The sequence below is a fragment of the Marmota flaviventris genome, chromosome 3 (genome assembly GCF_047511675.1).
Source record: "Marmota flaviventris isolate mMarFla1 chromosome 3, mMarFla1.hap1, whole genome shotgun sequence".
NCBI lineage: Eukaryota > Metazoa > Chordata > Mammalia > Rodentia > Sciuridae > Marmota > Marmota flaviventris.
In genome coordinates, this window is record NC_092500.1 from 6,973,793 (window position 1) to 6,990,788 (window position 16,996).

General features: G+C 41.3%; 1 protein-coding gene across 1 annotated transcript; it reads left to right on the forward strand.

The window, feature by feature from the left end:
• Positions 1-10,007: 10,007 nt before the first annotated feature.
• On the forward strand, positions 10,008-16,804 carry Ndufa6 (NADH:ubiquinone oxidoreductase subunit A6). Its single transcript, XM_027935758.3, has 3 exons — positions 10,008-10,197; positions 15,664-15,779; positions 16,600-16,804. The coding sequence occupies exons 1-3, from the start codon at positions 10,059-10,061 to the stop codon at positions 16,729-16,731; spliced, it is 387 nt and encodes a 128-aa protein (XP_027791559.1). The 5' UTR covers positions 10,008-10,058; the 3' UTR covers positions 16,732-16,804.
• Positions 16,805-16,996: the final 192 nt, after the last annotated feature.

Below are 16,996 nucleotides of genomic sequence, written 5' to 3' on the forward strand. Positions count from 1 at the left end.
AAGAAACCTATGGCTCCCAACACACTCACAGGTAAACTACCGACTGCTTCCCACCAAAGTTCAGGAATAAGAAAAGGCCATCTACCCTCATCAACAACCTAAGTCAAGAAAGAGAAGGAAATGGCAACCAAAATGGAAAGGAAGAATAAAACTATATTTCAGGCAACATAATAATGTGTAAAATCCTATGGTATCATCCAAAAAGTTACTAGTATTTAGCAAGTTTGAAGGATCACTATATAACAACCAGTTATAAATTGGGCGTAGTGGTGCACACCTATAAATCCAGCAGTTTGGGAGGCTGAGGCACATTAAAAAAAAAAAGGGCTGGGGATGTGGCTCAGTGGTTAATTGCTCCTGGGTTCAATCCCCAGTACCAAAAAATATATATATTTCTATATAGTAGCAATTAACGATTAGAAACCAAAAAGAATTTAAACCTCTTATAAAAGCACCCAAAATATAAAATAATAAGAAAAAAATTCTGACAAAAGGTGTGCAAAATCGTACAATAAAAACTACAAAATAGGGCTGGGGCTCAGTGGCAGAGCGCTTGCCTAGCATGTGTGAGGCACTGGGTTCAATCCTTAGCACCATATACAAATAAAATAAAGGAATTCTATCCATCTACAACTACAAAAAAATTTTTTTAAAAAACTACAAAATATTGCTGAGAGAAATTAAAGAAGACCCAAATATATGAAGAGATATACTATGTTGGGGAGGATATTGGCCAAATTATATTATTATATTATATCATAAATATGTACAAATATTTAAAAACAACTCCCATCATTATGTACAACTATAATGCACCAACAAAAAGAAAAAGTGATACACTATGGTATATGAATCAGAAGATTCAACCTTGTCAAGATGTCAGCTCCACCCTGATTAACATGTAAGTTCAGTGTAACTTCAGTCCAAATTCCAGCAAACTTTTTTCATATTGTTTCAAATATTCATATGGAAATGCAAAAGACATAGATAGCAATATTATTTTGAAAAAGAATAAATCAGGACAGGAGTCAAGATAGTATGAGACTGTTGATGTCAAGTCAGACAAATAGATCAGTGGAATAGAAGAGAGTCCAGACATTGACCCCTATATTGTAAGCCAACTTTAGATGGAGGTACAAATATGATGCAGTAGATGAAGTATAGTTCAGGAAGAATAAATGGTCCTAGAACAATTATATATTCATATGGAAAATTGATTTGGATAGATACTTCAAGCCACATACAAAAATTAACTCAAAATTGATCACAGACCTAGATGTGAAACATAAATCTATAAAACTTTTTAGAAAAAAACATAGTTGGGGCCTGGGGATATGGATAGCAGTAGAGCATTTGCTTAGTTCACACTAGGCCCTGAGTTCAATTCCCAAAGAAATTATAACACTTGAGTACCATGTACAAGGCTCATATACCATAGTATATCACTTTTTCTTTTGATCCCCAGTGTTTCAAAAGAAAAAAAGAAGAGCTGAGCGTGACCGCACATGCCTATAATCCTAAAGGCTCAGGAGGGTCGCAAGTTCAAAGCCAGATTCAGCAACTTATGGAGGCCCTAAGCAACTTAATGAGAGAGACCTTGTCCCTAAATAAAATCAAAAAGGGCTGGGGATGTGGCTCAGTGGTTAAGCCCCCCTGGTTCAATCCCTAGTACAAAAAAAAAAAAAAAAAAAGAAGAAGAAGAAGAAAACAAGAGAACATCTTTGTGACCATGAATTAGGTAAAGATATTTCAGCTATATCACCCAAATCATGGGCCCAAATAGAAAAGTATTGATAAACTAGATATAATAAAAATAAAAATCTCATGCTCTTTAAACACACTCAGAATAAAAATACAAGCCTCAGGCAAGTAGAAAACTCAGATTACATATCTAATAATTGTTGTCCAGAAAATTAAAGAACTCTCAAAACTCAGTAAGAAAGCAAACACCCTAATTTTTTAAATGGACATTTTATTTGAATATATCCTCAGTGAAGAAGATAAACAGATGGCAAATAAACACATGAAAATTAGCTTGATATCACTGGTCACTAGTGAGATGCAATTAAAACTATAATAAGAACTCAATATTGAACTGTCTCAAAATAAAAGGCCTAGTACAGTGGTACATGCCTATTAATCCTAGCAACAGGCTGAGGAGGATGGTAACTACAAGGGCAGCCTTGGCAACCTAGTGAGACCCTGACTCAAAATAAAAGATCCAAAGGTCTGGGAATGTAGCTCTGTAGTAAAGATCCCTGAGTTCAATTCCCAGTACTCCAAAACCAAAAACCTGCCCACATCAAGTGCTAATGAGAAGTACAGCAACTAAAACTCAGCCTCTGATAGAGGGAGTAGAAAATGATAAAACAACCACTTGTTAGGGTTTGGAAGTTTCATTTAAAATAACATAAAGCTACCATATTACCTGGCCATTTCACTCCTGAGAAATGAAAGTGTATTTCATACAAAGATTTGTACATAAATATACAGAACAAGTTCAGTTGTAATAGCCAGAAATTGAAAACAACATAAATGTCCATCAACATCAGTTAATAAACAAATGATGGTATACTAATACAGTGGAATATACTCAATAAAAGGAATTAATTACTGTTTTGCACAACATTATATGGATAAATTTTAAAATAATTTCCTGATGGAAAGAAGCCAAATGAAGAATACATACTGTATGATTCTATTTATATAAAATATTATAAAATGCAAATACCTTTGTAACTGATAGCTGATCAATGCTTGCCTGGGGCTGGGGGTGAAGTTAAGAAGAGATGAGAAAGAAAGATGATAAAGAGGACTGAAGAAACTTTTGGGGGTGATATGTTCTTTCTCTGAATTGTGACAAAGATCACAAGTTCAAGATTAGCCTGGGCAACTTAGCAAGACCCCATCTCAAAACAAAAAAATAAAAAGGGTTGGGGATGTAGCTCAGTGGTAAAAGGCCCCTGGGTTCAATCCCTGCTGTTGGAGAAAAAAAGAAAAGAGAATGGAAATGACAAAAAATATAGAGGATAAACCTAGGAGACTGAATAATCATATAATATGAATACCCAGAGGAAGAGAGCCAAGAAGCAATAATAAAAGAAATAGTCCTTGATTCCTTGAAGAAAAGAAAATTGTGACTCTTTAGGTCACATTTTTTGTTGTTGTTTTATGAACCCAAGTCCTAGAACATGTTAAGTAAGCCTTCTACAGCCCCTAGATCACACACTTTTAAATTAACATAATGAGACAAAAATAACACAAAGGATCTCATGTGTCTGTGTGTGTGTGTGTGTGTCCTGGAGAGATTTTTGAATTTTAAAAAGAAAGTATTAAGGCAGAAAAGAAAAAATAGGTTACTCAATGTCCTCTGACATTAAGTATTCTGGATTCATTATTATTTTGTAATAAAGTAGCAGTACAGTGAAGTAATATTCTACAGAGTTTTGAGAGAAAGTCATTGTGACTCAAGAAATCTATGCTGAGCCAAGCCAGCAGTGTCAGGAGCCAGGAAGGTTCTCAGGAGCCACTGAGTCCAGACATCAGTGTACACAGTCTCCTTCTCCTACTCCAAACCAGAGATACAAGAAAGCAGGTCTCAAATACAACTTATTTGGTTGTATTTCTCCCCTTGTTGAACCAGAAGCTCAAGGACTCTAAAAATGGAAGGCAAACAGGATAAGGTTGACAGAGGAAACCAAAGTACAAGACCCAGGCACAGGCAGGCCTCACAGAGAAGGGCAGAGCCTCTGACTATTCCTCAGAGAGCAAATGTGGGAAGAGAACACTATCAGGATGACTGGGTGGGGATTCATGTGAAACCAGAGGTAACTGGCTCTTCTCCCTCTCCCTCTGTGGCAAGCAGACAAAAAGAAGCCCCAGATGGGAGCAACTAGTGTGGGAATACCTGGCAAAAAAAGAGCTGGTGGCCGCGGACACCCAGCATGGAACCACCAGCACTCTGCCTAGCGGTGTTTTCTCGTGACCTACACAGACTGATGGCATGCCACAGTAACTAAAAGCATCATAGGAGGGTCTTTAAAAGAGAACCTCAAATACCGACCCAAGCATTTGTCAAAACTGGAAGAAAACTAACACCAGGAGAGAGAGGCCCAAACTGTATGTTTCAGTCGGCATTGCATCACTGTGACCAAAAGACCCGAAAAGAATGTTTTTGTTTGAGTTTATCTTGGCTCACAGTTTCAGAGATCAGTCTGTAGATGGCCAAGTCCATTGTTCTGGGCCTGAGGTGAGGCAAAGCACCATGGTGCAAGGGCTTAGTGGAGAAAAGCAGCTCCAGACATGGGAATCAGAAAGCAGAGAGCTTCCTGATTCCCCAGAGACCATACCCCATGACCTATAGGTATGGCCCAGGTAATCCATATCAGTAGTTTGATCCACTGATTAGGCTATACCTCTCATGTCTAATCATTTCACTTCTGAACATCTTTACACTGTCTCACCTTCAAGCTTTTGAGGCGGGGATAACTCATATCTAAACCATAACACTGTATAAACAAAAGAGCTAAGGACTAAAGGAAAGAATTAACAGAGCAAATAAAAGGAGGCATTAAATAAATATGATTGATGTTCCCCAAAAGATAAAAGGATATGGCACCAGTGAAATATGAATTAGCCATTTAGGGTGGAAATAAAAATATGGCTGATGAAATCTGAGTTCCACTTAGGCCCTGTGAGGGAGTTTCAGTCGTGAGGGAGTACCTGACTAGAGTTACCCTCTCACAACACACAGACATAAAATCAGGACAAAATATAATATAAAATATTATAAAATATAAATGACATAAATATAATATATATAAAATAACTATAAATGAAGAGCAACCAATGCAGGTTCTCTCTCTCTCTCTCTCTCTCTCTCTCTCTCTCTCTCTCTCTCTCTCTCTCTTTTTGGTACTGGGGGTTGAACTCAGGGGCACTTGGCCACTAAACTACATCTCCATCCCTTTCTTTATATTTTATTTAGAGACAGCGTCTCACTTCATTGCTTACGGCCTCACTAAGTTGCTGAGGCTGGCTTTGAACTCACAATCCTCCTGCCTCCACATCCCAAACTGGTGGGATTACAGGTGTGTGCCACTGTGCCCAGCCCAATGCAGGTTCTTCAGAGATGATCCCTACATTTACCTAGGTGTTTTTCTGAGAGCATTTTCTGAAGTATGGTCTGAGGAGGTAAAACCAAGACAGGGACCAGCAATCTTAATGGTCATGGGAGTCTGAAGGTCATAGCTGCTGATGTGACTGGAATTTGAGAAGAAAGCAAAATGGAGAAAGCCATAGGTCAGGAGCCTGAAAGTCTCCAGAAAAATGCTCCTGAAGTGTTTAGCCACCTGCTAGGCTGCACATGAGCAGCAAATAAGATGTTCTAGCAGATAACAGCTTCTAGAAGGTGAGAGCTGTCAGATAAATTCAGTTGCAAGTTCCGGGGAGGGGAGACATTGGGCCTGGCCAGAATGGAGAAGTCTCGAAGCATTCTCCAGTTATTCAGTGGAGACTCCAGAAAAGCATCATGTTAGGAATAAGGACTACACCTAAGAAGGACAAACGAAACTAAAACAGTTCAAGTGATAGAAGCCTAACTTCAAGCCTCAAAGCCTACTAAAAGTTAATATTCCTTAGAGAAAATAACATAATCTACAACATATTATCCATCTTGTCTAGCTTATAACGAAAAGCTCATAAATGTGAAAAGAAGCAGGAAAAACCGAATGACAATAAATAAAATAGTCAACAGAAGACCCAAGGATAATCCACAGAGTTAGCAGATAAGGACTTTAAAACAACTATGAATCATATGTTGAAGAAAACATTTAAAAGAGAGACAAGAATAAAGTGACTCTACAAGAGAATTATAATCTTTAAAAAAATTAAATAGACACTCTGATAGGCAACCTCTGCTATGGGTCCCTAATAATCCCCACTTCCTGTTTGATGCCCTTATGGAATCCCACCTTTTGAGTGTGGTATGCATTGACAGATTCACTTCAGCATAAAATGTGGCAGAAGTGAGATGTCACTTCCAAAATAACATTAAGACTGTGTTTCCATCTTGGGTGCTCATGCTTATTCTCTGAATGCCTGCCATTGAGTAAGAGGTGCCCTGTCATCAGGTAATTCTGTGGAGACCCACGAATTGTGACACCATGTGGTGAAAAGCAGGACCTGCCACCAATGATGTGGATAAGCTCAGAAGTGGATACCCTTACCACTCCTGCACATGTTCTCCTCCCCACCACAGCTGATCCTTCAATGATACCATGGTGCCAGCTGGCGGCAACTGAAGGACTCATGAGGGACCTTTCACCAGAGGAACCCAGTTAAGCCTCACCTGAGTTTCTGATAGGAACAGTGAGATATTTTTAAAAATTTTTAGTTGTAGATGGACACAATACCTTTACTTTTATGTGGTGCTAAGGATTGAATCCAGTGCCTCACAAGATGTAGGCAAGCAAGCACTCTACCACTGAGCTACAACACCATAATATTTGTTTTGACTGCTAAATTCTGAGGTTTTTTTGTTTAAAGAAATGGGTAATATAGACATTCCAGAACACAAAGCACAATAGCTGATGTTAACTCATTAGGTGGGTTTAACACAATGGACACAGCAGGAAGTAGAACTAATGTGAGGAACAGGTAAAAGATGCTATGGTGGTAATAAGTACTATTCCCTCATACAGAAGTCTTTTAATTTTTACCATTCCTACATACAGACACATGCTATGTATGAAATACACTACCTTGAAAGACTGTTTGAAAGACTCCAGAGTTTAAAGATGTCACTTCTTTTATTAGCACATTAAAGTTATATGTGGTCTTGGGTTCCTTTTGACAAAATCATGCCGCTTGGACTTATTTATTCCACTTTAGTCTCGGTTTCACCTTTTCCCTCTCCTCCACCCTCCCCATTCTCCTTCCTCTACTCTACTGTTCTTTCACTCATTTATTTTTGACTGGTGCTTTCTACATATAAAGGTGGAATTCCTTGTGGTATATTTATATATGCACATAATGTAACTTTGTTAAATTCATTCTGCATTTCCCCCCTTTCTAGTTCCTCCTCTCTCCCTATCTCCTTCTATTCCACTGATCTTTCCTATATCGTTATGATATCTCATCTCCCCCTCTTTTGCTCTGGCTTATTTTGATCCAGCCTCCACATGTGAGAGAAAACATCTGACCCTTGTTTCGGAGTCTGGCTTATTTCACTTAGCATATTCTCCATTTCCATCCACTTACCAGCAAATGCCATAATTTCATTCCCCCCCCCATTCTTCTTTATAGTTGAGTAAAATTCCATTGTGTGTGTGTGTGTGTGTGTGTGTATCACATTTCCTTAATTTGTTCATCTATTGACCTATTGATGGGCATCTGGATTGGTTCCATTATTTGACTATTGTGAATTATGTTGCTATAAACACCATGTGACTGTATCATTATATAGTATGTGATACTATAGTTCTTTTGGATAAATACAAAGGAGTGGGATAGTTGAGTCATATAGTAATTCCACTTGAATTTTTTTTAAGAATTTCCATACTGCTTTCCACCAATTTGTAGTTGTACTAATTTGTAGTTCCACCAACAATGTATGTGTAATTTCCCCCCACATCCTCACCAGCATTTATTATTACTTGTATTTTTGGTAATTGCCATTCTGACTGGAGTGACATGAAATCTTAGTGTAGTTTTGACTTGTTATTTCCCCGATTACTAAAGACAATGAAGATTTTTCATGTATTTGTTGGCCATTTGTGTTTCTTCTTTTGAAAAGTGTCTATTTAGTTGTTTTGCCCATTTTTTGACTGGGTTATTTGGCTTTTTTGTGTTAAGTTTTTGAGTTCTCTATATATTCTGGATATTAATCCCCTGTCAGAGGAGTAGCTGGCAAAGATTTTCTCCCATTCTGTAGGCTCTCTTAAAGATGTTATTTCTTTATTCAAAGTAATCTCAATCAAAATCTTTATAAAATTATTTTTTAAATCGACAAAAAAAAAGTGAATGGAATAGCTGGGGATGTAGCTCAATGTGGTACAGCACTTGCCTGGTATGAGCAAGGACCTTGGTTAGAGCCTCAGTACTGCATTAATAAATAAATAAATAAATAATTTTACTCACTGGGGATATAAAGCAGTGTATAAATCGGAGCTGGGGTTTGATAACAAGCATCAAAAAAGGAGAAAAAAGATTGCCAAAAATATTTGAAAAATAAGACTTGTTTAGGAATATCAAAACATACCTAAATCTTGAGCAATTAAAATTGTTGGTATAAACTAAAGGAGAGAACATCAATGGACAGAAATTGATGCTTGTGTTTATACTCCTTGAATATGATAGAGGTATACCATTTTGATTGTGTGATAAAAAAATTCTCAGTGATTAACATAAAATGGTAATTTTTTTAAAAGTATTAATAAAAAAGAACATATTTGTAATCTTGAGGTAGGAAAGATGTAAGATGTAAAATACTCAGTTTATTATTATTATTATTATTAATTATTATTATTATTATTATTTGCAGGGCTGGGGATCAAACCCAGGTCCTAGCATTCAGTAGGCAAGCACTCGATCACTGAGCTACAACCCCTTCCCCATATATTAATATATAAATTTCTATATTTCGCCAAGTACATTCATTCACTCCTGTAATCCCAGCTACTGAGAAGCCTGAGGCAAAAGAATCAGGAGTTCAAGTCCAGCCTGGGCAACTTAGCTAGATTCTGCCTCATAAACAAATAAATTTCTATAAAACAAAGCCATAAACAAAACTGAAAAGAAAAAAGAAACAGGATATATGAAAGCCGGGACAGTGGCACACGCCTATAATCCCAGCAACTCCAGCAACTCGGGAGCCTGAGGCACGCAGATCCCAAGTCAGCCTCAGCAATTTAGGAAGACCCTCAGTAACTTGGCAAGACCCTGTCTCAGAATAAAAAAGGGATGGGGATGTAGCTCAGGGGCAAAGCGCCCCTCAATTCCTGGTACAAAAATAATAATGAAAAAAAAAAAAAAACCTGAGAAAGATTGGGCGATGCAGGATCCTACCCAAGCCAGTTGGGGTCCCACAGCTAAACTCAGCCCTGTCCTTTCTCCCTTCCCCAGTACTTCCAAGGTGTCAGTTCACTGATTCTTCAGAAAGACGGAGAGACGCCTACCGGGGAGTCGGGCAGGGAGGCAACTTAATGTGGCAGGTGGAAAGTGCACCATCTGTTTCCTCACCAGTAAAATGGGGATGCTCACAGTACCTGTCTGGCCTATGAGGTTAAACTAACTAAAAAAATCCAGTGCACCGCCTGTCATGTTGTTAGCTGTTACTTTTTCCGTTACAGTTCGAGGTTCTCCTTGGTGTTCTGCGAGAAAATGCCAGCAGACAGCTTCCCAAAACGGATGTCTTAAGGTTCTTTCCAGGTTTCTTGCTCAGGTTCCTGGGTTGCTTCTGGGCGAGATCCACGGCTTGGGATGTCAAGTCCTTGTCTAAAATGGGGTGATGCTGTGACCTACCTCCCAGGGCTCAGAAGTGCCCAGAAGCTAAAGCCAGGAGGCGCTCTAACATCTACCGCGCTCCGGAAGAACTGATTTTTAGGAAAATAAATCGGCAAACAACCTGTTGCTGCAGAAAGCCGCCATGGTCCAGGCCAGGGCCACTCAGCCCGGGCGCCTGTATCTACCTCAGACGTCCCCTCACGGTCCTGCTACCCACGCCCAAGCAGTCGACGGGAAACCTGGAGCCCGCGCGCCTAGAAACGCTGCAACTAGGCTGCTGCACTCAGTTCCAGATCCCGAAGCAGTTTCCCGGCGCCCGAGGGCCCTTCGGAACAACAATTCAGCAGCCCAACTGCGGAGCCGCATTTCTGCCAATCAGCGTGCGCCGTTCTCCGAGCCTGGCTACTCCCGCTTAAACAGAGGCTCCCAGCCAATCGGAGAGCCCCGGAGCCGTCCTCCCGCCTACCAGCAGGGGGGCGTGGCGTCTCATTGTAGCCAATGAGGACGACATCCTTCCGGGAGCACGCGCGCGTTGGAGGCGGTGCCTCAGCAAGATGGCGGCGAGCAGCCTGCGCGGGGCTGTTGCAGCGGCCAGCACCTCCGTGAAGCCCATTTTCAGCCGGGACATGAACGAGGCCAAGCGGAGAGTGCGCGAGCTCTACCGCGCCTGGTATCGGGAGGTGCCAAACACTGGTGAGAGGCAGCGGCGCAGGCGGGGCCCCGGATGCAGCTGCCCAAGGTCTCACGACCGAGCCGAGGTCACTAGCTTGGGCAGAGGCGACTGTGGGTGCTTCAGGGGAAGAGGGTCACTCGAGCTAAGGTGGACCCGACCTGAAGGCAGCGCCGAGGTCAGACCAGTCGTTCCTAACATCCTACAGAGGTTCCAGACGCGCTCGGCGCTCTGGTGTCCTGTCTCCTAGTTCTTCCCGAGGCCTAGAGGGAGAGCAGGGACTGTCGGTGACAGACTCATTATGCAGGTGAGGCACCTGACGGCACCGAGAGGCGAAGCGAAGCGTGGCCCGGAACCCAGAGTCAATTCTAGTTCCAAAAGGCAGTTTCAGACACCCATTGGGTTTTATAAACAAAGTGGCCATAGGATTCGGGCAGTCATCCAGTTCCTGACACCACCAAAAAGTGAACCAGAGAAGGGAAGTGACTTTCCTAAGGTCGTCCTGTAAGCCAGCGACTCCTTTTCCAGTCTCTTCAGGCTAGATGGCTTCCTTGCCCTCCAGTCTCCCAAGATTTGCTGGTCTCCCCACTTCTACCGCAGAACCCCTTCCTTCGCCCAGATGGCAGAGATTCAGTCCGTTTAGCTGGAGGATTAGTATGTAAACTCCCTGTGTGCAGAGCTTGTTTTCTTATCTTGATTTTCCCGGCTGCCCACTGTATTGGATAAAATAAAGACTGGGGGAAATCCCACCTAAACTTTCAGAGGTAGTACAACTGTGAGACTGTCCATGCTTTGTTATCTTGTTGTTCTTAGTGTGTTTTAACTTGGACCTTCCCTGCTAGTCTGAGGGGTAAGGCATGTTTGAGTGAGTTGGGAGCATTGTAGCACCTCTCAGAGCTGACACTTCCCTATCTATGAGAAGCAGCAGAATGTGGAGATTAGAATAAGCCTGCACTCATCTCCAGGCTCTGCCCTTTAGTAGCTTTGTGACCTTGGGTAAGTTATTTCATCTATGTTTCAGTTTTCTCATCTATAAAATGGGGGTACTGATAGTATCTTCAGAGAGTTACTGTGTTAGGTAGGTTAATATATCCAAAGTGCTTAGAACAGGGCCTGACACTTGGTTAACACTTATTAAGTTATTGGCTACTGTTGTTTTTATAGGGCTTACCCTAGAAGGAGCTTCCATGTAGAGCCCAGTTCTTTAATGTGGGAACTGTGCTCCACAGTCCCTGTCCTCAGACTGACTTTTTGAGAGATTGCTAGTGACCTTAACTTAAACCCACCTGAAAGAGAGGAACTAAGGAGGACATGACATGGCTGAGTTGAAGATGGAACCCAGGTATTGCAAGTGTCAGGACCCAGCTCTTTCTAGATCATCCCTTCCCAGGATCTTCCTTCAAATGCTGTTTGGAGAGAGAATCCCAGAGTTAGAAGGGACCTGAGAGGGGAAAAAGAAGGTAGGGGTTACAGGAGCCTAGAAAGCAGGGTCAGAATGGGAGGCAGGGAGTGGTCAAGGGAGCAAAGGTCAGACCTATAGGGAAGGTCAGTAATCTGTAGCTGGTCAGTTACTTAGATGCTACACTGTCATGCATCACTGGAACTCCAGCTAAATAATCAAATCAAGGATTGGGAATAAGTAATAGAATTGATGATGATTAACATTTATTGAAATGTTTACATATGGCCCAGAACTATGCTAAAGGCTTTACATTGCCTTATTTTAAGTCAGGCTTTGTTTCCTGCCTTACAGATGAGAAAACTGAGGCACCCAGACTTGTCTGGGGTCACACTATCAATGAGTGGAAGAGCCAGTTTTCAGACCCTGATTATTCAACTCTAATATGTGGCTCTTGGCTCTAGTAGAGTGTGAGCTTAATATGTATGAGGCCCTGGGTTCAATCCCCAGCACCAAAAAAACTGGCTCTGAATGCCTACTGTCGTTTCTCTGAAGCTTCTGGGATCCACTTTGGCATGGGAGCACTAGGACAGAACTGCCTTTGAATCCCTTCTTTGGAAAAAAAAAAAAAACTATGCTGCTTGCTGGCCAGAAGATATCAGGAGGCTTTCTACAGAAAATTCATTGATTTATTCTACATTTCACTGGGCACCTTTTGTACTGTAGGGTCAATACTAGATACCTAGAATGAAACAAACGTGAATAAAACACTTTTTGTTCACCCACAAGGCCTTTAGGGTCTTGTGGTCAAGTGAGGAAGGTAGGCACATAACCAGATAATTTCCTGGTGTATCATGGAAGTGGCAGGGGAAATGCTGAAAAATTTTAACAGCCAACATTTGTTTCATGCTTTACTGTTTACAAAGTGCTGTTCCTTATTCTCTACCATATTCCTATATAGCAATTAGATTAGAGGTTATTTCCTTTCCTATAGAGAACACAGGCAAGAAGGTATACCCCAGACCAAAATTGGAATGTCTCTCTCTAGGAATGTTCATACTGATGTTGAGGCTTTACCCAGCCTGTTTGACCCCTGCCCTTGTGTTCTTTTCCCTTATACCATGCTGCCTCGCATCAAAGGATCACCTGGTGTGAATGATACCAGAATGAACTGCAGCAAAGGCTGACAACTGTATCAGTGTTATCCTCCCTGATCTGTCAGGAACCTCGGAAAAGCCTTATTAAGTTTGGGAAAGCAGACTGGAAAAGTCATCTTTCATCCAAAAGGGATTCTTACTTATCTTTTGAGCCTCTCAAATGGAAATGTTCAATATTTAAAGAATAAGCCAGGAGTCTGTGAGTTGAAAAAGAACAGTTGGAATTGATTTATAACAGGGCTTTCCAACATTTGCACTAGATAGTTTATTGTACAGGGCTGTACTGTGCATTGTAGGCTGTTGAACAATATCCCTGGCATCTACCTATTAGAAGCCAGTAGCATTCTCCCCTTAGTTGTGACAGTCAAAAATGCCTCCAGAAATTACCTACTGTTCTGGGGGGTAAGATCATCCCTGATTTGAGAACCACTGATTTAGACCAAGTTCAGCAGACTAGAGCTAGGCTGTTTTCATTTGATTTCCTTCAGCCTTTCTCACTGGTGAAGGGTTGTGTTCAGTTGGCTGAGATGTGAGGATGGCGCCTGGGACAAAATTGGAATGTCCCTTTCTAGGGAAGAGTTCCCTGGGGGGATGGGCACTGAGGAAGGGGAGCTGATGGGTACCAGCTCCCGTAAGTATCCCTGGAAGCATTGCCTCTTAAGGTTGGCAGGAATTTGATATAAAAGTGTAGGAAAGGCAAGCACTGATAGCAGAGGAAGATTCCTCATATTTCTCCTCTTAAATGAGCACAAGATTGTAAATGAAAAAACAAAGCAACAACAACAAAAAAAAACCACCTGGATTCTAGGCCCATATTTTCCAGGAACACTTGTATATGATTCCCATAGTGCTCGTGCCTGATTTTTCCTGAAAGAGAAATTCTGAATCCCAGGTCCCATACTAGTTTTCATTTGTTTTTGCAACTCTTTGTCATCCTATTGTACTTTTCTGTGCTTTTTTGTGAAATCTCTAATGTGATAAAGGGATGACCAGCTTTCTTGGGGGTGGAGGAGTGCAAAATTTATACACACTACAGTTTACCATTTCCTGTGGTATAAATATTCCCGCCATGGTTGATTATAAGCTACCAAACTGAAGGCAAATTTGGGAAGTGATTACAAAATTGGCTGTCCTTAAGGACCTGCTCCAGGACAACACTGGATACTTCAATGAGTGATCATCTCTGTCATTAACATTAACATTTATTCACCTGTCAAGCTGGGATGCCAGTTTTGTTAGATGTCTGCTATTGCTTATTCTATGGTCAAAGAAACCTTGTTTTCTTTGCAACATGGCATGTTATTTCCTTGGCAGAAGCTTTATTACTCCATGGCTGTCGCTAAGTTATGAGTATGGTGAGATAGCCCTCATAAGTTTTCAGAGTTAGTTGTGATAGTTCTGTAGATCAGGGTGGCCAAGCCCCAGTATTGGCCTCAACACAAGGCATCCTCACCCAGTGAGTATACAGTACTAGTTCTAGCCTGTCAGCCTTGCTTGCTGTCCCACCAACCTACTAGGCGCCTCACCCTGTGTGTATTCCACCTGGCTCACAGGGCCTATTCATACCTGTTATCAGCACTCCACGGAAATTGGCTGAGTGCCAGGGGGTGAGAATACAAGTGACTGAAACCTAATTATCAAAGGACATCCACATGCCTGTGTGCCATACAAACTTGAAGGTCTGTCACTATTTTAGGTGCTAACTTAAGGGATTGGGAATATTATGATTTTATGTTTGCAGTCATGGATGACTGTTCCTATAATCAGAATTTAATACCTAGAGAACTGGAACTATATCTTCTGTCCTTCCAAGAAACCTGCTTGTTGGATTAAAGCCTTCCCTACCTGCAGAAACCCTTAAGCAATCTCTCTCAACTCCCAAGTTCATGTGGTACTAAAGCCCATGCCATATTATTTTACATAAATTTCAACCCTGTCACCATATTGTAAGATTGTTCCATATAAAAATAATGCTAATTCTCAGGTGTGGCTCAGTAGTAGAGCACTTGCCCAGCATGAACAAGGCTCTGAGTTCAACTGTCTGCACCACAAAAAAGAAAGGAAAAGCTGGGTATGGTGGCAGGTGCCTCTAGTCCCAGCTACTCAGGAAGCTGAGGCAAGAGGATCACAGGTTTGAGGGCAGCGTGGGCAATTTAGTGAGACCCTGTAATTAATAATTTTTGTATTTATTTTTTTTAATATTTTTTAGTTTTAGGTGGACACAATATCTTTATTTTATTTTTATGTGGTGCTGAGAATCGAACCCAGTGCCTCACGCATGCTAGGCAAGCTCGCTACCACTTGAGCCACATCCCCAGCCCCTGTATTAATAATTTTAAAAAATATATTTTTTTAGTTATACATGGACACAATATCTTTATTTTGTTTATTTATATTTACTTGGTGCTGAGGATTGAACCCACCGTCTCACACATGCGAGGTGAGTGCTCTACCGCTGAGCCACAATCCCAGCCCTGTATTAATAATTTTGCGAACATTTATTAGGAGTCAACTCCATGTTAGGCACTGCTGTAAACATTTTGTATCTCACAGCATCACAACTCTAGAGTTATGCATCTTATTGTCTTGTTGTCTCACTTCACTGACTCAAGCACAAAGTTGTTAACTTACACAGAATCACGTAGCTGACAACAGCAGCTGGGATTTGAACCCAGGTTGATCACACTCTTCAACTGTGCTACATACTGTTTCTTCAAATGCTGTGGTCTTATCTCCTGAAACAAAATGTAAACTCACTGAACCATGTCTCACACATCCTCACGTCCTCAAGCAACTAGCTGAGGGTTAGGCTGACATTTGGTGCACGGAATGAATGCACAATCTGTGTGTTTTCAGTGAACATCCACTGACTTAAGTTTTTAAAAACTATTTTAGCTGTGTAATTTCTATCCCAAATCTTGTTTTCTCTTTAGTGCACTTATTCCAGCTAGACATCACTGTGAAACAGGGACGGGATAAAGTCCGAGAAATGTTTATGAAGAATGCCCACGTCACAGACCCCAGGGTGGTTGATCTTCTGGTCATTAAGGTAACTGACCTTCCCAGACCAGCTTAAAGGACCGGCCAACTTGTCCCAGGCGTTTTCAGTTTCCCCAGATGAACATTTTGCCTCCAAGTTAAAAAAGTAACTACTGGTTCAGCAACTATTGCTGTTTCAGAGGAGTACTTGAACTTGGAGGTTATCCCCTGATTAAATAGACTAAGATTGATGAAGGGAAAATCTACTGGGGGGTTCCATTTTAAAACCAAGAATCACCATGTAGGAGGCTGAAGCAGGAGAATCACAAATTGAAGGCTGCCTGGGCAACTAAATGAGCTGTCTCAAAAATTTTAAGAAGTGCTGGGGACGTAGCTTAGTGGTAGAGCACCCCTGGGTTCAATTCCAGTACTGCAAAAGCCAACCAACCAAACAAAAAATATATATAGGAGGGAGGTTTGAGCTCTTGTTAACCACCATCCCTGGAAGTTACTGCTTTACCTGGACACCAGCTTAACAGCTGGACAAGGCAGACAAGCTGGGTGTGAGTCCTGTGTAAATGGTAGTCAAATTCTGGGCCTGATTCTATCTTCCTGTTCAGTTATATTGGTATCAATAGGAGCTTCAGTGTGGATCAATAAGTCACCCAGGAGAGATGTTAAGCAGAAACGTAAAGCAGTCAGTTGTAGAGGTGACTATCTGAAAGTCCTCCAAAATTATTTAGTCCCATTTCAGTTTCCACATACAAAAACTACCTCACAGGGTATATATTTGTCCAAGGTCATTCAGGTCAGTGCCAAGCACAGAATAGAATCCAGGACTTCGGAACTGTGTTCCTTCACCTTAACCACCTCTCCTCTTACTTGTGCAGGGAAAGATGGAATTGGAAGAAACAATAAAAGTGTGGAAGCAGCGGACACATGTTATGCGGTTCTTCCATGAAACAGAAGAACCCAGGCCAAAGGATTTCCTGTCCAAATTCTATGTTGGCCACGACCCATGAAGCTACTCAGTGGAAAGGTGCATATTGATATATTTAATTACTATATACAAATAAACATATACAGTTAAACTCATGGTAGAATTCTCTTGGTGAACCAATTTCCTACAGTCTCTCTCACCAAGCCTGAAGAAGTAGGGTGTTGGTACACATACCCCTGTCATTCCCTTTGCTTCAGTTGTGTAGTGTGCTATAAATTAGATTGGATTCTTCCTCAGAGTCTAACATGTCAGTAAACAGGAAGAGATGAAGCCATCTCTTCAGAAAC